General features: G+C 34.1%; 2 protein-coding genes across 2 annotated transcripts in view; one reads left to right on the top strand and one right to left on the bottom strand.

Moving 5' to 3' along the window:
* The window catches only part of LOC123554208 (uncharacterized), a 36619-nt gene extending 16662 nt beyond the window's left edge, over positions 1–19957 (top strand). The window contains exons 8-13 of the mRNA XM_045344186.2: positions 10683–10872; positions 14634–14777; positions 15303–15449; positions 16071–17243; positions 17833–17970; positions 19792–19957. Coding sequence (XP_045200121.2) covers positions 10683–10872; positions 14634–14777; positions 15303–15449; positions 16071–17243; positions 17833–17970; positions 19792–19952 — 1953 coding nt within the window. The 3' untranslated portion in view covers positions 19953–19957. The remainder of the gene's footprint in view (positions 1–10682; positions 10873–14633; positions 14778–15302; positions 15450–16070; positions 17244–17832; positions 17971–19791) is intronic.
* A 598-nt stretch (positions 19958–20555) lies between these two features.
* Positions 20556–23992, bottom strand: LOC123554206 (uncharacterized). The gene is made up of 2 exons (XM_045344185.2): positions 23426–23992; positions 20556–21069 (listed from the first exon to the last, which is right to left on the bottom strand). The coding sequence occupies exons 1-2, from the start codon at positions 23841–23843 to the stop codon at positions 20639–20641; spliced, it is 849 nt and encodes a 282-aa protein (XP_045200120.2). The 5' UTR covers positions 23844–23992; the 3' UTR covers positions 20556–20638.
* Between the last annotated feature and the right edge of the window lie 2012 nt (positions 23993–26004).

The following is a 26004-nucleotide window of genomic DNA, read 5'->3' as shown; positions in this document are numbered from 1 at the left end:
GTCTATGGGAAAGTCACAGTTTTGATAACATTTTCGCGAATAGATTGTTTTCTACAGGGTAGATTTTTATTAAGCTTCTCACAGTCGTAAATAAACATATGGACTATGACATGGTGAGTCTATGTTCTTGTTTTCTACTAGATGTGCGCGAATCTCGAGCTGATTTTAAGACATTTCTTTGAATTATTTAATGTGTCGAATGTTTTAATATCATACTTCAACTTTAGAAAGATAGTAACGTTGCTGTTATATACTTATAATGAATTTACTCACCTGTTGTAATTCAATTCTGTACGCCGAATCCAGGCTTTATTCTACGTTTTACGGATAAATGACGTTACTCCATTACTTCCGGTTTACCAAACGTGCAGAACTAGGTTACAACACACTAAATAGCTGTTCTTCTTTATTCTATAAAAATTGACATATTTTCAACGGCCGTAGAACACATCAGGACCCATTTTAAAATTCTGCAACTTGCATTTTCTTGAAGAATAGTGTCAGTGCTGAATAAAAATCAAAAGAAAAGGGGGGGGGGGGGGGGGGGGGGGATCATGTTTGATGCAAGAAAAATATTTTCAGTCAAACACAAAAACTGCAAAATCAGCTAAAAATGAGACCCCAAATTGTAGTGGTGGTGTATGATCTAGGTTTCCACGAAAAATTCTGTCATGTTGTTATTTCATTATGAAAATGCTACCTACATGTCAAGCATAGATCTGTCATGTGGTTTCAGCAAAAAAAAAATGTAAAGAAAATAAGGGTGTGAATAGCTCTACAGAGCAAAAAAAGTGAGGACTATTTGAATCCGCCATTTTTTGCGCCATTTTCCTATTTAGTGTCTGTATGCCATTACCTTAAAATACTGATAGCTAAAGGTGTAATTAATTTGGACTTTAGTACGGGGTCATGATTGTGAGGATCATCTGAATAATTAGAAACAAGATATATTAACACCTTCTGATGTTTCTAATGTTTCGTATGAACATGTCAAGATAAAGATAGTTCAAACCTGTCGAACGTCTCCAGTTCTGTCGCATCATTGTTTCATTTATATAAAATTCAAACAAATCATTGTATTTCTGTTGTATCATGTAATTAACTGAGTCATATAAAAGTCTGGAAATATGAATAATGTTTACATTTTGTCTGGAGAAAAATGACTCGTCACAACACTAAAACGTTCTAGTGTACCCTTTGGAGATCTGATAGTAACCAGAAGGTAAACCTTTATATTTTAAGTTTTATTTTGACTTCGTCACAGATTAAAAAAATCAGCGAACACCAAATTTTTTTCTGTATTCAGTTTGAAAAGTGCTTTGATGAAATATTAAACGATCGAAATAATTGCAATCAACTGAAATATAAAGTTTAAATCTTAGATTTTCGTTCTTTGATGAAAACGAGTTCAGCACCACTTTCATAGGTAAATACGCTAGTAATTAATACTTTCTAACGTTTTTATCACTTAATAAAACAAAGACATAGATAAACATGTTTGCTTACAAATATGTTAAAGGGCAAGGAAAGCCTGCAGATAAATTATTTTTATGAAACCCACCTTCATGCCTTTCATAACACTTAAAGAATTTTTAAAATCGGACCACTATTGAAAAAGATATGGCAGTTTGAAATTTAAGAAAATGGCTGACTATGGAGGCAGACATTTTAGTGAGTTTATGACGTCATTTACACACTGCTGAATTCTTTATTTAGCAAATGACCTTTTACATAGATTATTTTCTTACGTTTCTTGAGTGTAAGATGTAAAACATGGTAATTTCTTTCCTTATAGCTGGATAATGTAGAGAAATTATTTCACATAAATAAGTAAATACAGTTCAGATATGTACGTAGAAATTTGATAAACCCGCCATTTTGTTTTCTGTTGCCATGGAAACAAAATGGCCGCCATTTAAATCAAATATTCAAATGCTCATAACTTTCTTATTTTTTAAGCCGATCTTGAAAATTCTTCCATTTCTTTAAATGATTTAAGGAGGTAGGTTACCTTGTTACAAGGGTAAATTCAAGTTAGTTTAACCACAGCATTTGTTTGTATTTCGCGTAATATGAAGTTTTACCTGCTACAATTTTAACTTTGTTTGTCTCTGTCCCTTCAAATTCAATTTTTATCCAGGTTTGAAGAACATGACCCTCTAAAGGTATTTCATATTGAAAGAAGAAGGAAAATACGGATATTTAACACTTTTCAGTGTATTTTAGTTTCATTGATATACATAGAAGTCTGCATAATTGATAATTTTACTAGTATGCACGTTAGCTTTCTAATATAAGCTTTAAATGTATATGTCGCGGGGCTCGTGTTTCCATGGTAACGCATTTTCTCTCATTTTTAAACAACTATGTATAAAAATAGGGGTTTTCGACGGCTTAAGTGGCATTCTGTTAATGACCAACATGGAATATTTGGGAAATATTATAAGCAAAATACCAAGCACTTTACATGGTACCCTATTTTTCTTAAAGTTTACAGTAACCATGGCAAAAGAGATGTTTAAAATAGCTTATATCTTGCTTTTTGTCGTAATTTCTTAACAAAAATATTGAATAAGATTATCTTTCTAGTTAATGTAGCTTTAAAACATATTATTTTTAACGTAAGTTATATTTTCTTGTTATTTGCATTGATTCAAACAAATTTCACAGCTTAGAATACATACGGCAGTACCCCTCGTCTGGCATTTTTCATGGAAAAATCGTTCAGCATGCTGCTATTATTCTCATGGATATTGTTGAAATGAAAATAAAAAGCCGAAGCTGTGTTTCTTAAATAGACCAGTGTCAACGCTTTTGAATTTTACATTTAGATACATAGGTCACGGACTTCGTTTCCATGGTAACATCAATTAAATTCAAGAAACCACATTTTTCTACTGAAATTTGAACAATTTTATATCTTAGTTTTAGTATATCAGCAACAAATTATCAACGGAACCTGAAAAATAGGTATTACAAATCAAACTGCTAGATTTTTTATTTGATAATGGCCGTTACAAGTAACCTTTCATCCAACTATATTCCAAATAACATTGGTTACCATCATCCATATTCTTACAATCCGCATAACGTTTCAATATAACTACATAAAAGAAGCAAAATATTGATGATTATTCAGAGCAAAAGATTCATAACAAATATTTCAGCAAATATTGGTTATTTGAAAATAGTTAAAATAAAGAAAATGCACAGAATTACGTACTTTCAAGATAAAAGCTATTACTTTTGCGCGGTAACTGACACGTAACGTCATGACGTCAATGACGTCATTTTAAGGCAACATTGCTTTGAAGCGTTTCTGCGGCAATTGATTCATTATTTCTGCATAATTAAACCATAAAGTATCAGATCGGAGGCAGGTTCATGATTTGTTTTCAGGAGAATGAAGATACAAACACATTTAATTTGTCGTAAACGTCGTCGTAAATCGTCACGTTAGCTTCCGGTTGGACATGCGCACATACAAATATGAAGGTAACCTACCTCCTTAAGAAATCCTGTTAGACGGAATTGATATTAGGACAACATTGCGATTCCCTTTAATGTATACTCTTCTTTCTACCAACATGTTGAACTTTTTCGGCGTAAGCTGTATAACATGGCATTTGACCTATGTTGTATAGCAATCGAGGCAAATAATGGGTGTGTGTTGAAAAAAAAACTATTTTTTTTAATTTCAAAGTTTTATTTAATTCATCGTTGTAAGCGAAATTATTGTCCTGACGCGCGACTTGTTTGCAAGAAACGGAATGTTCCTACGTTTGCCGGAGACAATCGAGTATTTATGAGTAAGTGGTAACCAAATCTCAAGTATAGTTAATGGAACAGGATCAACTAAAATTATCAACTATCACTGATATGATACCTATTGTTCATTTAAATGTGCTGTTAATTTTAATTCTTTTGCTCCATAGATGTAAATCTAAATCTTTTCAGTCTATAGGTAAACTTAATTTCACAGATACTGTGGTTTTACTTTCTGTTTAATTCTGATTTTACGTACGCCAAACACCTGATATTTCTTGTTTTGAATGCTTCAGAAAATCGTAGAGGTATTGTCGTCACTTGATGTTGCCGTCGGCGTCGGTGTCGGTGTCGGTGTCGGTGTCGACGTTTACATTCTTTCAGATTTTTGTTAAGGTCCAACTTTTCTAATTAACTATGAAAGTTGTTGTATTGAAACGAATATAAATACTAATAATTCTCACAAGCACATTTCATCCAAACAATGGCGTTTTGGTACATGAAAAATTGATATATTTTGTTAGGGTCCATTTTTCTTCACAACTTGAACAGTTATAGCTTTAAACCTTCTTGTATTTGTTCTTCATCAGTAGCTGAGTGTGAAGGCCAAGAACCATAACGCTTTCCTTGCATATTGCCTAACGTCAATCACTTACTGATGAGCGTTGACGCCGGTAGTCAGTGCTCTTGTGTGTGTATTTGGCAAAGACTAAACCTAATATTTTGTTATTAATCTAACAGGTTCTGAAGAATGAATAAAACAAATACTTCCCTGACGTCAGCAGCACTATCGCAAGAGAGGGATGACGTCCCCTATCTTCTTATCATCATTTCCAGCATGACTGTCGCTTTCGGCGTCATCTCATTTGGCATCATGATAAAAGCTCCGAGAATTGCATCAAATATTCGATATATGTGTAGCAACATAATATTCTATGACATTTGTGTCGTTATTACATATGCGTCGCACTACAGTTTGCTAGATTATCCTAGATGGTTTTATTATCGTGCAACTCAGTACAGCGTTTTGGGGCAGTGGTTTGCTGTGACGGGGTTTTCCGTTGAGAGACTTCTGGCGATTGACTCGCCATTTCAGTATTGCAGATATTGCAAGAAAGCATATGTCAAAGCATTTGTTTCAGTTGAATTATTTTGTTATACGACAATACTCATTTGTACATCATTTGTCGACCGGGAACCAAAACGAGCGATGCGCGTATGTTGGGGAGCAATATCTTTGCACACAACTTTTAGTACCATCTCTCTTGTCTGTAGTTTGAAAACCCTCTTCATTTTTAAACGCAGTTTTTCGCAAAGCCGCCCAGTTCCTCTAGGAGTCTCAAATACAATCAGAAAATTAAGCAGAAGTAGAGGCACTATTTCAGTATTCTGCATACTCTTTGTCGTGTTGCATATACCTATTGGTATTGAAACCATCACCCGCAGATGCGAATTCAATCCCAATGAACGTTTATATACAAGCTACCTGATAATAATCAACAGCGCTATAGATCCATTACTTTACGTCTGGAAATTCAGGGAGTGTCGTCTACAGGGTCTGACATATCTGTCACAATTTCCTTGCTTCGGATTTTTGAAAAGCACAGTGGAAATGAGGCGCATTGATATATTCAATATTCCCATCGCAGAACGTTCGATTTCTCGAAGGCAAAATGCTAATATTGAACAAACTCTACAACCAAAACCGTCATTACAAAATGCTTGAACTGAATATTATAAAAGAAGTTCAAAGGCAATGTCAAGAATAGAACAAGGTGGAAAGGCAAATTCATAGAAAGCAAATACACTCGCTCAACTTGAAGCAGATTATTTGGTATTTTTCAGTTGGATCTCGATCTAGTTTGGCACCATACAGTTAAAAAGGCTAAATGACAGTACCATAAACGTTCAAACACTTATTCGCCATTTTTGATACCTGCTTAGCCGGACATCGACATTTGTTTTAATGCTTGAACATTTTCGATGCCTGCTTTGCCCGAGGTCGGACTTTGCTTTAATGCTGCAGCTGTGGTGTAACAGGGTCTAAGGTTAACGCTACTAAATATCAGCAACAACAACTACTATTTTATAACTACTATTTAATGTTGTACTAAGTTCTAAGATAATATATACATCAATGTCTTTCTTCATAATTCTTTAATATAAACTCTGTTATTTCAAATAATCTCTAAACTTTAACATTAATACTTCATCGTTAATTGCCTCAGTCCTAATCTAACTAATTCATTTTGCGAGTATCGAACATACGCATCTAACCTAACTGAGTACCAGAATGATACTGAACTTCTATCTCAAAACTTCTGCTTATGAAAGAAATGATTCGTGATTTGAGTCATGCGGCGTGATCAAAAGACCGGGTGTTTATAATTACCCTATCATTTATCCAGTTAGTAAGTTGTCAAAACGATTAGTAATTCTGAAACATGCATTGCTGGACAATGCATTAACTTGGCGAAAGAACGTAACCTGTCAGTTATTACACATGACTAATTTCTAGACTGGAAAGCTAAGTGTGCAAAGGAATGCGAAATATATTCTTAAAGTACGTGCCTTATTCTTGACCGAAGAGCTATCGGAAAGGAATGCCTAAAATTATTTGGTATAATGGATTCTTTAAACCATTATACCACACAGCATACAAATGTAGTTGATACTATCTTTGTCTGACATCGAGATTGCCTTGAATGTTCCGACTATATGCTTTTATCTGACGTCACTTTTTGCTGTAATGGCGCAACTTTTTTAATACCTGCTTTTCTTTGGTATTTTAGCTTTGGAATATTCAATACTTCAATTTACATTGTGTTTACATTATACTGATTACAATTTTTAACCTTCCATTTAACTTTGACTCTTTCATTTCAATGAATTTGTTTTTCAGTGAATAGGTTCCGTGTCAACAATTCTGCAAACAAATCAATCTGAAATTGTTCAGGAATTTATTTGAGCCATGCCATGAGAAAACCAACATAGTGGCGCGGATGCGCAGGCTGGTCTGGATCCATGCTGGTCGCAAAGCCACTATGTTGGTTTTCTCATGGCGCGGCTCATTTTTGTATTCATATTTTCATAGTTTCATCATACGATGAACTTATGTGCCTTTATATTAAAATTGTTGGTAATGAACATCATTTTGTGGGTTATGCTTGTTGATTGATTTACAATATTCAAGATAAATTTACCCAAAAGCGTCACTTTTCTCAAATCGTAAGGTTTATGGCTAACATGACAGTTTTTTTGTTTGTTTGTTCTTTTTTTTTTGTTTTTGTTTTTTTGTTTTTTTTGTAATTTGAAATGTTTTGTTATGTGCAAATTGTGAATATAGATGTATGAAAATCATCACGTTACTAGTTTTGGTCAAAACGCGTGTTACCTCATCATACAGCAACTTTGCTAAATGCAGTGTGTCTGAAATAGTATATTGTACATAATACTTTATTGAATGGCTTGAAGACCACAAGTCAAAACTACTGCCTGAGGTGAAATTATTGATAGCGTACCGGTCAACAGTCAAAATAATTTCCTGAGGTATTTCTGAATATTGACCTTCAAAAAGTGTTTTATCACATGATGTCAAAAATAAATTTTTGTTTTTGTTTCTTTAAGTTTTGACTTTAAGCCAAGCAAACTTTAGTGTTAAACTATCGAGCGGTCTCTAGCATAAACTATGAACCGGCAATTCATAGGAATCGTATAATGATAGTTGATATTGTTTATCTAATTTTACATTAAATATATTCATTTCTTTTTGATACAACATTAAGTATTAATTCATAAATAATTCTTGCACATCAGGATTGTTCAAGTGCATAATATTTCGTCTGCAAAATATCCTACCGTTGTTAACGAAGCCGTTAAAACGTTCAAGAAGTACAACGCTATATTCTCTAAATGTCCGTCTTTGCGGAAATATACTTAAAAAAATGCGATAATTGTTATAAATAGTCCAATAAATTTAATAGAACGTGTTTTTAAGAACACTTCAATTTTACTTTATTTTATTACAAATAAACAAAATAATAATTGACATTCAATTTGTGTGTTCTATCTGTGCTCCTGGGAATCAATCCAAGAAATGTAATTGTACAAGCTAGTACTTTTTGACAAAGCATTTATAGTAAAAATACTATCTGCGAGTTTTCGTAATACAGCTGAGATACTAATAAGGAAACTCTTTGAACAGTTGGACGACAGTACCATGACAACAGATAGACTTTTGCATTGTTACCCACCAGTCAGACGCAAGATTGCCGGAGCATGAACTGACGTCATTAAGTTGTCACTGATCTTTTTGCAAGATTAAAAAAGGTCAAAAACTGCTGCCATTGTTGTAGTTGAGGTCATATATTAAAACTATTGACTATTGTTTCATTTCCTTACATACTACTTATTCCACACCAAAAGTTTATATTGGAATAAGTTCAACCCCAAAAGTTTAAATGACCAGCTGAGTAAAAGTACAGTTATTTTGACAATGTGCGAGTTGTACAAATATTGTAGCTGTGCGACCTTGACCAATTACCGATATTTCAACTATGTTACAGTTTATTTCTAGCACCATGGGAGAAACGTTGTGAATGTTTATGCGATATGAAATAAAAACATTTGGTTTGTCATCTGGAATAATACAACCTTCTTTAGACTAGTTCACCGCGCCCTGGTCATAAATTGATATGTTAGTACTTCCTGTTGTTTGGAGATGTAACGCGTATCAAATTATTTAAGGTGCGTATGTAGAGCTTTTAGCACTACCCTTTGCATACGCTACAGTACATATTTTCAAGAAGACCGCGGACTTCATTCATAATAAAAGTGTACAAGTTTTTGAACACTAGTTTTACGCAAATATCATCCTACGATCAAATTTTATTTTTAAAATAACTCAGAAACTGAAACTGGCCAGTTTAGAGAGCGGACTTTGTTAGTAACTGATATTTTTCATTTGGGATCGATGAGGCCATATGTAATGACTATTTTGGTGCATTTTTAGAAGAAAAATCACAGTTATTCAGAAATCAAACGTAGCTTTTATAATCTCTCTTGTGCTCTTTTAAATGATTTAAAGATCGAGACTATTAACAGGGAGTCTGGGATAAAGTCCGAGAAAAATGTAAAACCAAAGTGAAGTTACCTCGCAATGTTTCGGATATATTTAGTACCAGTAACCGCTTTAATCAATATAACAAATCTGACACACAACGTGAGAGAGTAATTTTAGTACATAGTGGATTACCTTAGCCGAACAAAACTTCAGGTTCCAGAGTATACAAACATAAGGCACAATTGCGATTTCATACTTTATTTCATTGTATTTCATTTATATAATCATATGCAACCTCAATGTTGTGAGGAAATGTAATTCATCGAAGCGCTATTACAGGTATTCTCAACATATAGTTCATAAAGGAATTTCCAAGGATGAGGTTTTTTTTTCCTGGGCGAGTGCAACACTGTAAGAACATTTAATGAATATCAGTTGAGCATGTGGAATATATTCAAAGATTGTTCTTAACATATGCGTATCATGCATTAGCAACTACGGGTTTTTCTAGTTATTCATATGTCACTCTATATATGTATCTCCCAATCTATGTATCGTATTTCCAGATTGGATTTTAAAAGACATTCAAGGGCAGGAAAGTCAGCCTAGTACTTCAAACATTTATACCAGTTACAATTTTAGCACAGAAAAGAAACAAATTGTACAATTCTATGATATACAGGAGTCCGCTGGTCTGTGCTGATACAATAAAAGATTACTGTGCTGATTTAATAAAATCTTGATAATTACAGAGCACAGTGATAGCAGGTCATCGTTTACTCAGCAGCAGTTACCCAGTTTAATCGTCTATATATCAAATATCTGTACCATATCCTCCGGACGTATATTGACGGGACATTATGTTTGTTTCAGCACGGGCCACGAAATATCTGCATTCTCATGTCGCATCGAACATGAGCATTTTCAACGTACTATAGAATAGAATAGAATAGAATAGAATGTAGTTTATTAAAGTGACATTGTGTTTTACATAATCAAAATACATTGATATCATAATACATATTCTAACACCCGGCCCAATGGGCCTATAAGTCACCTATTGTAACAACAAATATTATCACGTGATTTAGTGTGCAGGTGATATCCGATAAATCTAAATCGTTACTATATGTTTAAATCAAATGATATATTTTATCTATCGTTACTGCCAAACCTCTCTTATGGACATGATTGGGAAAGGGACAACTTAGTTATTTAGAACGTTAACTACATGCTGTAATCCTGACTTTAGTATGATACAAACAATTTGTTTAACATTTAAAACAGGTAAATAGGTTTGGGTTTGTTAACAACTATTTTCAGTACAGGGGAAATCTTTAATTTGATTTTGTCACACAATATTATAGCCTATGAACAGTTACTGTATGCTTATATTAAAATAATTTTACCATTTTTGTTAGGATAGTGTATAAATACGGTATGACCTTTTTTCATCATTGTGATAATTGCAGATATTTTTGGTTTACGAAATCATAATATCGAGGAGTTTTCATTGTACAATGTATTTGTTTTAATCCGAGGTCATTACCTCAATCTACTGTAACACAGTCTTTGCAAGATAAACTAGGTTTGACGTCTATCTCAGTAGACTTATCTATTTTGACCTTATTAGATGTAGTTCTCATTTATTGCAAAAATATCTAAAGTGGCTAGAAAACTATAAATATATTACATGTACATTCAAGTGCAATTATGATGACATACCTTGTAACAATAATTTCAATTTCGCAAGCTTGCGTCATTCACGGATACGATATAAACGGGAGTTTAAAACAAAAAAATGAACGTTCTGTTGTAAAAAGATGTTGACAATTGACTTCATAAGTCATAACAGAAAATGACGGAACTAAAGGCGACCGCAAAGGCTGAAATTAATGGAGAAACTTTTAACACGGTAAAAGAAGTCGACCAGGCGTCAGCTGATGGAGATTCTGGGATCGAAGAAGAGGAGATAGACGGAGCATTCAAAGACGCCCAAAATGGAGCACCAGTGGACAGAGGATGGGCATGGGTGGTTCTTGCAGGTAATATAACTGTTTTGTGGTGTCACATGAAAATGTCTAAAACTATAAAGTCAAACTGTATGAATTATGATCCGTAAGTAGTTGACATGTTTTTATTTTGAATTAATCTGTTTAAAACCTTTTTTCCCTTCTGCTTCTGCGTCGGAAAATGTTGTAGGTTTTTTTTTATTATTAAATTAGTTTGCGTACTTTTGTTGTTGAACTTTCCTCGTATAATCATGTTATGATGTTAGTAGTTTAATTATATACACACTTTTTACCGGACTGAACATTGATACTTGTGTAACATAATATTATGTTATATAGGACTCGGCATTAACTCATCTCAGCCGTGTCTGTTCAGTTTGGCAAGAAACATTGACTATGACTGTATATAAACGCTATCTATAACGGTCTCTAATGAATCTACTGATATATGACAACGTTATGTAAAGATCTATATCTATACCTATACTAGTTGACATGCAAACGTTGATGATGCATAATAAATAACTACAAAATATACTACACTTAAGTTAAACCTGACGCAAAATCTCATGCACGCCTTACACTGTTGTATTTTATAGTGGTAAATATAACAACATTTTTTGAAAACTCCATAGTATTAGTAACAGAAAGAACTTTGGTCAAGTTTATTGTATTTATTAGAACTTCAGCTAATATTATATATGAGACTTTGGATTAGCGGTGTACTTTGTTCAATCGTATAATCATCATAAATCAATATTTGTGAATATGTTTACCATTTTCCCTGCGTGCTAAGGTATTTGAATAACAAGAGGGCCATGATGGTCCTGTGTCGCTCACCTGAGTACTATTGCTCAAAATGATATGATTGTTTCAAACCAATCTCATTAGAAGCTGCTAAGGTGTATTCATTTAGATAAATAATAAAGGAGGTAATCTGTCATAAATTCAGTCAATATGTATCTTCACTGATTGTCCAAGTCCATCTATTGACATAAATGAAATTTCAGATCAGTATCTTCATTAGTTACGGAGATATACCCATTTTAATTTGAAATAAAGGGAGGTAATTTGACATAACATCAGTCCATAGTTATCTACCCTGATTGTCTCAGTCCAACTAATGACAATAATGAAATTTCAAATAAGTCCTATAAGTACTTACTGATATAAATCCATATTGATTACAATCAGGGGAGGTAATAAGATATAAAATAACTCTGGAACCTACGATTGGATCTGACAGGTTCGTCATGGAATCCAAGATTTATTGTTGTTGAAGATATTTTGAAAGTTTGTATCAAACCAAACCATAAATGAAGTCTCTATATGGCTGCAAAAGCCAAAATAGCCAATTTTGGACATTTAAGGGTCTATAACTCTGGAACCCAAGAAGGAATCTGGCCAGTTCAAAAAGGAACAAAGATCTTGTGGGGATACAAGTTGTGTGCAAGTTTGGTTAAAATCAAATTATAAATAAAGCTGCTATTATGCAGACAAGGTCAAAATAGCTAATTGTGGCCCTTTCAGGGGCCATAACTCTGGAACCCATAATGTGATTTGGCCAGTTCAAGAAATGAACCAAGATCTTATGGTGACACAAGTTTTATGCAAGTTTGACTAAATTCAAATCATAAATGAAGCTGCTATTGAGCAGACAAGGTCAAAATAGCTAATTCTGGCCCTTTCAGGGGCCATAACTCTGGAACCCATGATGGAATCTGGCCAGTTCAAGAAAGGAACCAAGATCTTACGGTGATACAAGTTGTGTGCAAGTTTGGTAAAAATCAAATCATAAATAAAGCTGTTATTATGTAGACAAGGTCGAAATAGCTAATTTTGGCCCTTTCAGGGGCCATAACTCTGGAACCCATAATGGGATCTGGCCAGTTCAAAAAAGGAACCGAGATCTTATGGTGATACAAGTTGCGTGTAAGTTTGGTTAAAATAAAATCATAAATGAAACCACTATCATGCAGACCAGAAATTGTTGACGGACGCACGCACGATCACAAAAGGTCACTATGTGACAGGTGAGCTAATAAAAAAGCATAAAATGGTCTGACAGTACACAAGTAGCTCGATCGTTTAACTCTAGTAGGCAGGGTTGATCTCTATGTCTGGACAAGTTCGATTTGAGAGATAGCAACATCTATGAAGTCATTCTTCCTCTGTCTGCTTTTTTACATGAGGTTATGCAGACAAAAGATAAGTAATGGTGCAGAATTCAGGAACGCTGGTAAGATATATGGTCACTAAAAGAATAAAATAAAAGTAATAGATAAAGCAGGCTTATCAATACTTTGGAAAAAGTGTTCTGACATATTTATATAGATACGCTGGTAGAAATTTGCCAGATATGCCTCCGTGGTCCACACGAAAGTAGTCCATATCAATACATAGTGTCATTTACCCGCCTACAAAACGCCATTTTCAAGCCAGATATAAGCTTTATTGATGCTTGATTGTAAAAAAGAATGTCCGCGAAGGATTTTAAACTACGTTATATGCTTTTAAGTTTATGTCGAAACTGCTGGTAGAAGGTATTTCCTGATGCTTACCACAACAATAATAGCGTTTTCATCACTTGTCTCAGTCATGTGGCCAGCCATGGTTTTATAGCATTATGATCTCAGCCCATTATGTTTTCGGGGGGCCTCCATGGTCGAGTGGTTAAGTTCACTGACTAAGAATCACTTGCCCCTTTTGATGTAGGTTCGAGCCTCACTCGGTCGTTGGATCCTTCATGTGAGGAAGTCATTCAGCTGGCTTACCTAAGGTCAGTGGCACTACCCAGGTGCCCGCTCGTGATGAAATAATGCACGGAGGGGTATCCGGGGTCTTCCTCCACCATCAAAGTTGGAAAGCCGCCGAATAACAAATATATGCGTCGGTGTGACGTTAAACCCAACAAAAACAAAACATTATCTTTTTGGTGTTTTTTCTCTTTTGTATTGCTTAAAGACAAACCTTCAAGACAAGAGTAGTTTCACAAATGAAAGACTATGAATGCTGATAAAACATATTATCTATTGTTATTTTTACATAGAAAATAGTAGAGGAGGAATTTAGTACCTTTTCGCCTATACTGTTCGTTGAGTAACGCATATACCATTTTCTTTTACTGTGCAATCATTAAAATAGTCATATTTGTCGGGATTTGCGTCGGACATACATGGTGTTCAATTTAGATCAGTTGATGTGTTTTAGTCATGTCGTGTGTTTGAGAGGGTTGTATAATATAGTAGTCTGGTGAGATTATTTGATTTCTTTCTTAGCATGTGTGTTTAAGATTATAGTATATGTGTGTTTGAGATTATATCATATGTTGGTATGATGAGATTATTTGATTTCTTTTTAGCATGTGTGTTTGAGATTATAGTATATGTGTGTTTGAGATTATAGTATATGGTGGTATGATGAGATTATTTGATTTCTTTTTAGCATGTGTGTTTGAGATTATAGTATTTGATGGTCTGGTGGGATTATCTTATTTCTTTTTTAGCATGTGTGTTTGAGATTATAGTGTATGTGTGTTTGAGATTATAGTATATGGTGGTATGATGAGATTATTTGATTTCTTTTTAGCATGTGTGTTTGAGATTATAGTATATGTGTGTTTGAGATTATAGTATATGGTGGTATGATGAGATTATTTGATTTCTTTTCAGCATGTGTGTTTGAGATTATAGTATTTGATGGTCTGGTTTGGATTATTTGATTTCTATTTTAGCATGTTTGTTTGAGATTATAGAATATAGTGGTCTGGTGATATTATTTGATTTCTATTTTAGCATGTGTGTTAGAGATTATAGTATATGGTGGTATGATAAGATCGTTTGGTGTGTTCTTCCTTCAATATCAGATGAGATTCAAATCAAATGCGTCAGAGACAGCAGTGATGAGTCTTATACAAAATGTCGTGCTCAGCATTACAGGTTTGACTTTCAACAATTATCTAATTTGAGTATAATTTAAAGAGTTCATGTGAACCAACTTTACTTATTCAGTGTGTTTGTGCAAATTATCACAAGCAATACATAGGATTTATAATATGTATATGATTTACTGCATTATTGCTTAGAATATAGGCTGTATTTATCAACACTGCATAACTTTTTTATTTCTATCAGTAAATATGAATATATAAAGTCCGGTATGCCTATGAAGATATGGTAAAAGTCGTTATTTCTTTCTATTCCTAAAAGTCAGATATACACATTATGGAAGACTTGTTCTAAAGAAGGATTGTCAATGTGATCAACTTTAATCTGAGCGCGTTGCAGTGCAATAAAATAATTCTAATCTCCCTGTATATATTTTAACTGCAAACTGCAGTCGGTTGGAATCATATATAATTATATGTTTCAATTTTAGAACAACAAAATCTGTTTTCCTATCTATAAGGCTGTATGTTACTCTACACGTTTACAGAATGAACTAATTCTGTACATATCTTGCAGCTCTCTTTGTTATGACCATTGGTCTAAAGAAGTTTAGCAGTCGAGTTTCTGTGTTCACTGGTGGTACCTTCACGGTTGCAGCCTACCTTATAACTGCCTTTGCTACTGATATTAGAGTGTTTTATTTCGCTCAAGGCGTACTTGGAGGTAAACATATTATACATACAACGGCCAGTGGTATAAAAGTAATAGTATATATATATCAAATATAACTGACAATGACAATGCCTTGATAACTAACGATAAAAGCAATATTTATGATTTTGCAAAAATATCGCCATAACTGTTTTACTGACATAGTGTTTAAAAACAGAAGAAGCAGAAGACAGGTAATATATTACTATGCATATAATATATTACTATGAAAAATCCGTGCAAATTTCCGTTAAAACACGGAAATCTGACGTCACCTTAACATACTATCTGGCGCCATACAGGCGCCGAGAGAGTCCTACTACATCTCATTTTTTTCGTTTACCACAAATGAAGCGTTACAAACGCTTTTCGATTTTCAATGTAAAAAATAGAAGAAAAGCTAATTCTCACGTGTTTCCGTAACAGTCTCTCGGTAGTTAAATTTCAAAGCTTTCTGAAGAAATATAGCTTTAATTTCCCGATACCTAATTTTTTCTCTTTTTTTGTTGTGGTACGATCTGGAGTCCAGTGCCTTTAAAGTACTATTGTTGTAATTATTATTACAATAAATTTTGTTATTGTAATTATTTTATTATTGTTATTGCGATTATATAATAATTATTATCATTATAGGTGTCGGACTGGCAATGATTGTTCCACCAATGCTTGCAATAATCGGCGTTTACTTTAATAAACATAGAGGTCTTGCAAACAGTATCTTCACTGCAGGAGGCTCCGTAGGCGGACTCATCTTTGCTCCTGTCACTGTTAAATTATTTGATGAATTCCAGTACACAGGAGCGATATTAATTATATCTGGTTTACTTATGAATATTTGGGTTTCTGCTTTACTAATGAGACCAATAGAAAGTTATTCAAAGAAGAAAACGCATTTAAAAGACAAAGACACTAACATTACTGAAGATGGCAAGCTATTATTGAAAGAAAATACTGAAAAACATTACATTGGTTCTACAAAGTTAACGTTCGATGAAATTAAGCTTGAATCGGATGTCTTCCATTCAGACGTCAAGTCACAATCGGACCTTTTAAATCATTCTCATGTGAAAACAACCAACTTTACCCGCATGCAATCATATGATCCGGGTATGGTTAACCAAATATCTCAAGGGTCACCTTTGCTCTTTCGCGTGCGGGCTCACTCGTTTGGCAATTTGAAGAGAACTATCTCTGATGATAAACACAGATATGAGAAATATGACAGTCAAAGCAATATAAATCATATCAAAAATGTTCTGAAAGGAGTAATTGATGCTATATCTAGGTCACAAGTAGCATTATACACAAACAGTGGAGGAATATGTGGCTCATTTATTGATTTAAATATTCCACCAACGGAAGAGAGTTCAAAGGATTATGTTGTGATAAGTGACAAAGATACAATTGATACCAAAGTTAATGAGGTAGAATGTTGTTCGAATATAAAATCGTGCATTTTTTCAGTGTTATGCACAGTTTTTGATTTAGGATTACTGCGAAATCCCGTTTTTATTACATACCTATTAATGGCCTTTTTCATGATGTCTGGTTTATTGCTGGTACCAGTCTACATACCAACACATGCAAAAGATATAGGAATCAGTAATGAAAAGATTGGACTTTTAATTTCCTTAATGGCTGTCATTGATTTGGTATCAAAGGTTACAATGGGTGTAGTAGCAGACAGACAGTGGATCAAAAGGTCGACAATATTAGTCATCGCAACATTCGTTCTTGGAACCGCTTCACACCTGATGCGTTTTGTAAATTCATTTCCAACGATGATAATATTTACGGTAATAGCGGGTAGGTATGTACAAATAGATGTTAAACTCAGTGCCATTATTAACTTAAAAATTCTTTTTCAAGTACAAATAGCCAAGCCTATATTCAGTAACACATTGGAACGGAGACCATCCGTCTTTAAAATAAAGACAACTTCATTCATTTACGATTTTAACATTCGAAGTGCATTTTAACCAACACACTGACGACTTCCTGCATATAGATACCATTTTTATTTCGTTTTTAGTTGATTCTGAATATACAGTGTCGAAGGTATTTTTATCATACATGTTATAGGTCACATACTTGCAGTGACTCTATTACGTATATCTGGCTTACGGAAGGTCGATTGTTTTACCAAGGTCCCCCTTCGTGATGAAATAACTCCCGGAGGGGCACGTGGGGTCTTCCTTCACCACGAAAAACTGGAGGGTCGCCGTATGACCTATAACTATCACCTTTAACCCAACAGAAAAATAAAACAAAGCGAATCATTAAGTATTATTTTATAAAGAAACTTCGTGGTATTGTTTCATAAAGTTAACATATTGTACAAAGTAAATGTTCACACGCCTAAATGCAAGTTCGTATTTTCATAATTCATATACAGGTGCATGTTGTGGACAATATATGTCCGTGTATGCGGTACTGCTGATGGAGGTAATAGGACCAGAGAAGTTTAAGAGCTCCCTAGGCTTTGGTACTCTTGTACATGGGACATCAATAGCAGTCTTCTTCCCAGTTGCAGGTATCTATTGAGCTTCGAGCAGAAGTGTAATGTCGTCTGCATTTATATGCATGCTTATTTTTAATAAGATACTGTAGCACTAGAACTAACTGCAAAACATGTACAATTTTATGAATTTGCAGTAATGTCCGAGTCCTTAATCGGAAAATAAGTGTTTCGTTTATTTAAATATTTCATCTGCGAGTCCGCCTTTTGCAATTTTTGACTGATAAATCTAAGGGAAACAACTATTGAATAGAAATGAACGTAATTATACTGGCATTTTTAAACAAAAAGAAACGATAAAAATATTCAAGATTGCTGAAATCAGCCTAAGTATGTGAAACATCAAAACGACGATATGTAACAGTCTTCTGAAAATGGTGAGTTTTTAAAGGCGTTGAACTGTCCGGGATGTGGACTTTCCAGGCAGTCCTTCTCCGTAATACATGACATATATCAGTAATTTACAATTGTTTTGTAGAACTGTAGAATAATATACATGTTTTATATACACGTTGCTTAATTTACATGTATATGTTACTTAATTTTCATGTCAAATAACACATTCTTTCTATGATCTGGTGATGTTCAAATTTCTTGAAACAGATTATCCCCAGTAATGTTAACATACGATAATGCTTTATTTGTGCACCCGTGTTCCTAATTTTGCACCTGATTTTTTTTTTATACTGTGGATCTTGAAAGTGGTATTTAGGTATTTAAGTGCATTTGTATAAACTGACTATGACTGCCGAAAGAAGACTTCATAGATACAGTTTAATGTTATGAGACAATGTTCCGTTCGAATAATCAGTTAAGAAATAATTTATAGCAAAAGAGTGTTTTAACACAGTTTATGCACGATGGGCGGTTATACGTCGGGCGTAATAATTTCACGAGGGCGCAGCCCGAGTGAAATTATTTGTATGATGTATTGCCACCCGAGTGTATAAATAGTGTTAAAACACTCTTTTGCTATGAATTATTTCAATTCTAATATGCCCTGAATCTAAAACAGAAGATAAAATATAGTAGCACTCTTTCTTGGTCGCAACAAAAACATTGACGTCAACGCATGTTAACGTGATGACATTCTAGCGTAAGAGTGTTTTAACAGAGAAAAGCATATTAGAATTCTTAATTTCAATCAGGCCAAATTTTGAATGAAATCTGAGAACTTTAAGTCAAAAGTTCCTATTACGCCAAGAACGCAGCCCAGTCAAATTGTTACTCTATAACTGTGTAAATGAACAAAAATATATAAATTGCACTAAAATACATAGACAACATAAAACGCACATATATTTAAGAGGACAAAACAAAGACTTATGCCCAGTCTTTAAACTAATCCTCACTCTTTATTCCCACTATGTTCCAAAACTACAGAATTTTGTTAATGAAATTTAGGCACTGCTAATGTACCCCTAACACATACAATGTTAAATGCACAATATGTAATGCGTACTAATTCTCGTGTAGATAATCATAAAAGAAAAAACTTACAATAATAATACTTAGAAAGCAGAGCAACAAGAGCAATAAGGGCAACACTATTAAAGGCATGACGAAACAGACCGGAAGACACATTATCAAAGTAGCTTTAACATTGTTAATAATGAAAGAAACAGGAAATGCTCAAAGTGTTCAGGCTTCTCATTGTTCTTGAATGTGCAATGTTTAACACACCAGCACAGGACCAATATATAAAGTCTTATATGCAAGAATGATAGCAGTTGCAGTTTGAAAAGCGGAGGTTTGGACTCTCGATCTCTGAATTCCTCAGATTGGCTTCAAACCATTAGACGACAGCCATTAATCATAGGTGATTTATATTTCCAGGTCTCCTGCGTGACGTCACTGGTTCATATGTTGCTACTTTTCATCTTCTTGGCGGACTTGCATATCTGGCTGGTGTTCTCGCCTTCATTATTCCAATTGTGAATAAAATGAAATGGGGAAAAGAAGCAGAGGAAATTAAAGATCCAGCAAATGAAGCGTGATGAACCATATTTATTATTGAGAGATATGCTGAACAAAGAGTTTACTCCGTCTACATGAAAAGTTAACTCTTGTGAATTCGTTGAGGAATCGTTGTAGAATTAGATACCATATTCAAAAGTTTCTTTCGGCAGTGTAAAGTATCTGAATCCTTTAAACTTGATCGTGCAAGTTCGATAATTTTTCTCTCAATATTCTGAAACGAATTGGAGATGTTTTTACTTAAAACACTTTCATTTTCCTCTTATGTCAGTGATGGAATATGATCACATGGTATACGTGCATTATCCGTTAACGTGTAACTAAGTTAAAAAGTATGAAAAGAACCTCTTCTTTAACTAGCTGAATCATATTTCAGGATACATCCTGTTTAGCTGCTATTTTAAACAAAGTTAACCTTTTTTTAAGATCGAATGGTTCCCTAAGTATATTAATGAAATTATTCTCTATGAAACTAATTAATTCCCAAAATCTTCTAAGCAGAAATCCGGGTAGCAAGATTAGAAATACACATTTTTGATGTCCTGTCATTTTCAATTTGTTCAATATGGCATTAAAGGTTATATAACAAATTGTTCACCAAAAGTGAGTTCTAGAAATGTAACATTTCCGTATTAGAAAGATCAAAAAAATAAATTTTACGTAAGTATTTTGACTGTAACGTTTATGCTTGGCTACAGCAAATGTGTTATCCAACAATCTGGTTAACGTCCATCCCTTCATATAGCAGAAAGCCGCTAAATGTGCTGTAACCGCTTCCCCAGTAAAGTTTATCCGACTGAATGTTTTGAACGGAGACATCATCCCCCGCTTTCAGTGTAACAATCACCTGTTGGGAGGCCTGGTCATTTCCAATGTATAAATTGGCGATAGCTGTACCATTTACCATTAAATCTGCCCTTGCACCCGGACTGTGTAGTGAAAAATAAAAGACATAGGTTCCCGAGACCGGAGCTATGAATGAACCGTGGTGATTGTTGTAAGCACCACCAACATTAGTTATCACGTGATCGAAAGTTATATCTTGCCCTTGACCAAGGTGTTCTTGATCAGATGTGATACTTGCAGAGAATGCAGTGGGAGATTCAACGTTAGCTCTACGTACACGACGGCGGATTTCTGAAATTTAAATGTGAAATTTAATTTCTTCTGAACGTTTTTTATCCATCACATGACTCTCGAAGTATCTCAAGCGTATGAATTTGTCACTCTTACAGAGATAGGAAAACAGCTTCTTCTAAAGAGCAATTCAGAGTTACTGTTAAAACCACAAGCCGTAAATACCTAAGCCGTAAATACCTAATCGATAAATATAAGTAATTTTGTTTTCACTGAGGGACAATAATTTACGTACTTTAAAAACATGCGGGCGCACAACGAGGTCACCATACTTTAGTTATTCAAACGCGCAATTGTATTGTAATAGACTATCAATCTCCTACCTCGTACCCAATGTTTGGTTTGGTTTTAACAATATTTATTTGCAAATATGATTCCATACAAATATATATTAATTGAGGAGTAAGCTAAAAGCTTGTTTTAAAACCTCTTTCCTGTAGATTGAGAATAATACACATATAATTTAAGAACAAAAATTTCATATTAATAGCAAAATACTGTAAAATAGAAAAAGTGGAAACTCCACAGGTCGCTCAACACGACAAACACGAACATGTTGCAGGCTCGGTTTGATTGAGCCTGTTCATGGACGGTAGTGGAAATGCATGCTACCGTACATGCCCTCTAATACCAGGTTGAGCAGAACTCAGCATTTACACATGCCAAAAGTACGAGGGATGATCAACATATAACGGGAAAATGCTCATAACTTTTTTATAATCATATCGATCTTTCTCACACTTAAGCCAGAAGTAGGTACATATATAAGCAATGTATCGCTAAATATTCATGTTTATACTAATATAATGCTAAAATCTACAGTTGCTAAGGTAACGCTCAATGTGCATAGGCGGGGCATTTTGAATACTTTTCACCATTTTCACGTAAGTTCAAACCGTTACAGTTTTAATTCTAGCAACGGTACATTGGTGAAAATTAACAGTTATGGTCACTTAAGACTATCCAGTCGGACGATGACGTCACGCACGAGTCGTCATTTTTAGTTTTGAAGAGTAAAAGTAAAAATGAAGTTGTGCAAGAAATACAGGGTACCTTTAGTGATCGTTCAATGTCGAAAACAAGAATTTATATATGGTATGACTGATTTAACAACGGTTGGGAAAATGCGTATGATTTACCAAGGAGTGGCCGGAAAATGACGTCGGCGCACGGTCAGAACGTTACAAGGGTGAAAGATCTCATAAACAGTGATAGGAGGTTAACTGTCAGAGAACTGTGTAATAAACTGAACTTGTCATATGAAATTGTCCATACAATCTTGAAGAAAAAGTTAAATATGAGAAAATTGCAACACGCTGGATTCGGAAACGCCCGGAAATGTTGGACCATTTCATCCTGCATCATGACAATGCGCCACCCCACACCGAAAGCGACCACAAGTCACATAGAATAATTAATCTGCAAGATTATCCTCCTTATTCACCGGATTTGTCGCCAAATGACTTTTACCTGTTTCCGACACTGAAACGTGAATTGCGGGGTGTAAAAATGAATTAGTCATTTTCAGAACTTCGTAAGAAAGTGTTGAATGTGCTGAACGCAATTCCTAAAGATGATTATCGTAATTCACTTCTACCCTGGGTAATTAACCCGTTGGCAAAATGTATTAATGTAAAAGGAGAGTATTTCGAGAAGCTTTTAAAAATGTGTGACATTTACTACAGTGAAGTTAAGTTAAAAACGTTGAACTCAGTTGTACGTCAATTAGCGCGTAAATGACGTTGCCCCGCCTATGGGTTTCATAGGTTGGCAAAATTGTTGTCAATTGTTAATTTATCAATATATTTTCACACTATTTCGTGTGTTTGTTTTTTTTCTAATATATGTATTTACCCCAGTATAAAATATCTCTGGAAAATGATAAGTACAAACAAATTTATAAGCATTTTCCCGTTATATATTGATCATCCCTCGTACAAACATCCGCAGATGTATACATACAGTGGTGTACATAGAACCTTCAAAGATACACTAGCGTGTAATTCCAGGAAAAGCGGCGTATGGTCCCCAGTAAAAATAATGAGTATGCCCTAAACGAGAAAACAATGGGCAGAACTAAACAAACTGGAATTTAGAAAGGGGATCTGATACAGATACGTATTTGATACTGTATCAGATATACTGTATCAGTGATACAGCCAACTGCAGTTTTGAAGAGAAGGTATAATTTTAATTTGACTTTACCAGTTCCTTATACACTTTGTTAAAATGAACTTATTGTTTTAATTTGACTATCACAATTCCATAGGCTTATGTATCAGCAGATTATATCAATAAATAGACAGAAATCATAGATATCTAATACTAATAAAGACTCAAATAGAAAGTTACTTACCAGGTTTTACGTTTTGTGTTGATGCGGGTTCAAACTTACTGTTGAACGTTTTCGACGTAAAATTTGTATGTTGTTCAGACGTGTTTTGTTTATTTTCCTTTCCATTATTTCCCATACGCGTGGCCTCCAGAGTTTCTATCCTATTTTCTAATTCTGAAATGACAGACTTATGGACTAATGCGTCCTTTTCAAGATTTTTTATTTTATTTTCTTGTGAGTCAACTTTGTGTTTTAGCGCTTTCATATCATTACTATGTTGTTCAACAAGTTCTGAAACAATCTTATTAATATATTCCTTTATATCACTAGTAGGTGCTTTCTCCTTTTCATGCGAGTCATATATATCGTGTTGGTAACATGTAACACCACGAAATATAATACAACAAACTGTAAAACTAAGTATCAAAACAGCTTTCATTTTGTTTTGTAAATGAATTTGAATTTTAGTTTTAACTATGTTCTGTTAACAGGTTGAATGATTTAAGGTTGTAAGATGTCCACTATCTGAACTGTAATCGAGGACGGCGACATATTTGATGTTAACTTAATTTATGGTTTGGATTACGGAGTTTTGATGTTGTAACTGCTTCAAGGAACTCTTTTTTTTATCTAAACTCTTTAAAATATGCAGTAACATATGCATTTAGATACACGAGTGAGCAAAACACTAATAAATGGTATATACTATATTTAGAATTATAGAAAAAAAAACACACTGTTTATGTAATTACAAATTCAATCCGTTATCTTGTAAAGATATTGTTTATTTACAAAACGCTTGTTCGTTTCTCTGTGATATTTGCAATATATTTTATATAAATATATATCTTTATATATAAACTTGGGACTGTTCAGAGTAGGTGACAACTATAACCACGGAGTTCACTGTCTCTAACACTATGGATTCGAATCCTCCACCACCAAAAGCTGGAAAGTCACCGTATGAACTTTAATCTTGTCGAGGAGACGTTAAAACCATCAAAAACATATAATCAGAGTACGCTTAATTAAAAAACATAAAAGAAATTAGTGTAGGTATGCTAAACACTATCAATTTGATGTGGCATTAATTTAGTTTATTATCAAATCAGGCCATAGATACAGTAGAATTTGACCTTCGCAAAGATATGAACAGAGTAAGTTAGTGCATTTTTAAAGATAACATATACTAGTACATCGTCTAACTAACGTAAATAGACGAAATTCCGGTATCTAGTGTTCATCTTGGACAGAGAAACAGTATAAGCTATGGCGTTAAACAATTACCGTCTATGTATGCTTCAACGAATAAGACAAATAACAGAGGGAAGCTAAAATTGTGATCATTCTTATTTTAAAAAAAATATCTTTTTAGTGGTATTGTCTTCAAACCTGTACGAAATTATCACTAGCAGGGACAGAGACAAGCAAATATAAGTTAAACTTTGACTGGTGACAAGGTATATAACATCCTCAGCAAAACAAAATAGATTAATTTTCAGAAACCTTTGGGATCCGAGCTAAGTTCTATTTGTTAGATCACAGTAGATATCCTTTCCCTGAAAGTCCTTCGAGGCCTTCGACTACATCCAAGCCCACATTATTTACAAATGGTAACTTTTCTTCGATGACATGAAATGGGATCTATACTGGATGCTTGAACAAATTTTAGATAGATATCATATTCTCTGTCATACTAGAGAAGTCATTTTAGCTCACCTCCTCAGCACAGGGTGCTCAGGGTGAGCAATTGTGATCGCTCATCGTCCGGTTTCCGTCCGGGGTCCGTCCGTCCACATTTTCTTTTAAATAACATCTCCTAAACCATCAAACCAATTTGAACACATCGCAAGGATGTTCCTTGGATGGTCTTCTTTAAAACAATCAAAGAAATGAATTCCATACAGAATTCTGGTTGCCATTGCAACTGAAAGAAAAATGGTCCTAGAGATTTGTTATTTGGTATGTAGCACTATCTGGAGGTCCTATACCAAGATTGTTAAAATTATTAAATATCGTTTAAACAAAGCCCCGCCCTTGCGGCCAGGTTGTTTATATAGACTTAAATACGGAATAACTTTGAAAATCTTCTTGTTCAATACCACAGAGCCTTTCGCTTTGATATTTAGTATGTAGCATCAACTAGTGGTTCTCTACCAAAAAGAAGACGGCTTATTACATGCGAGTGATAATTGACAATAATGTATAATAGCACACCGTTGGAGTTTCAATAGCTTAGTTATTTTAGAATTTTTATACACTTAGAAATAGACACTTCGCAATAAGAACGTTAAGTTGGATATTTGCTTTGTTTAAGGAAATAAGAAATACACAAACACTGTCTCACAATTAAGATTATAAATGACTTGATATTGTATCTTTTGAATAATTAATTGCAGAATGATTTAGTTTTGCTCATCGTTAACTTATCGCTCTTGGAAAATGACAGTGATGAACACTTTATTTTGGAATAATTAAATCATAAAAATATTAATGCAGCTGTATTTTGAAGTCATTTTGTCAAGTAATTGATTGTATGGCCTGTTTCACTGGACACAACTTCTTTCTGTGCTATTTAATAAATTCTGTATAAATATTGC

Source organism: Mercenaria mercenaria, chromosome 7 (genome assembly GCF_021730395.1).
Source record: "Mercenaria mercenaria strain notata chromosome 7, MADL_Memer_1, whole genome shotgun sequence".
Classification (NCBI taxonomy): Eukaryota; Metazoa; Mollusca; class Bivalvia; order Venerida; family Veneridae; genus Mercenaria; species Mercenaria mercenaria.
Note: the sequence above shows the minus strand (reverse complement) of the source record. Positions and strands in the feature narration are given on the sequence as shown.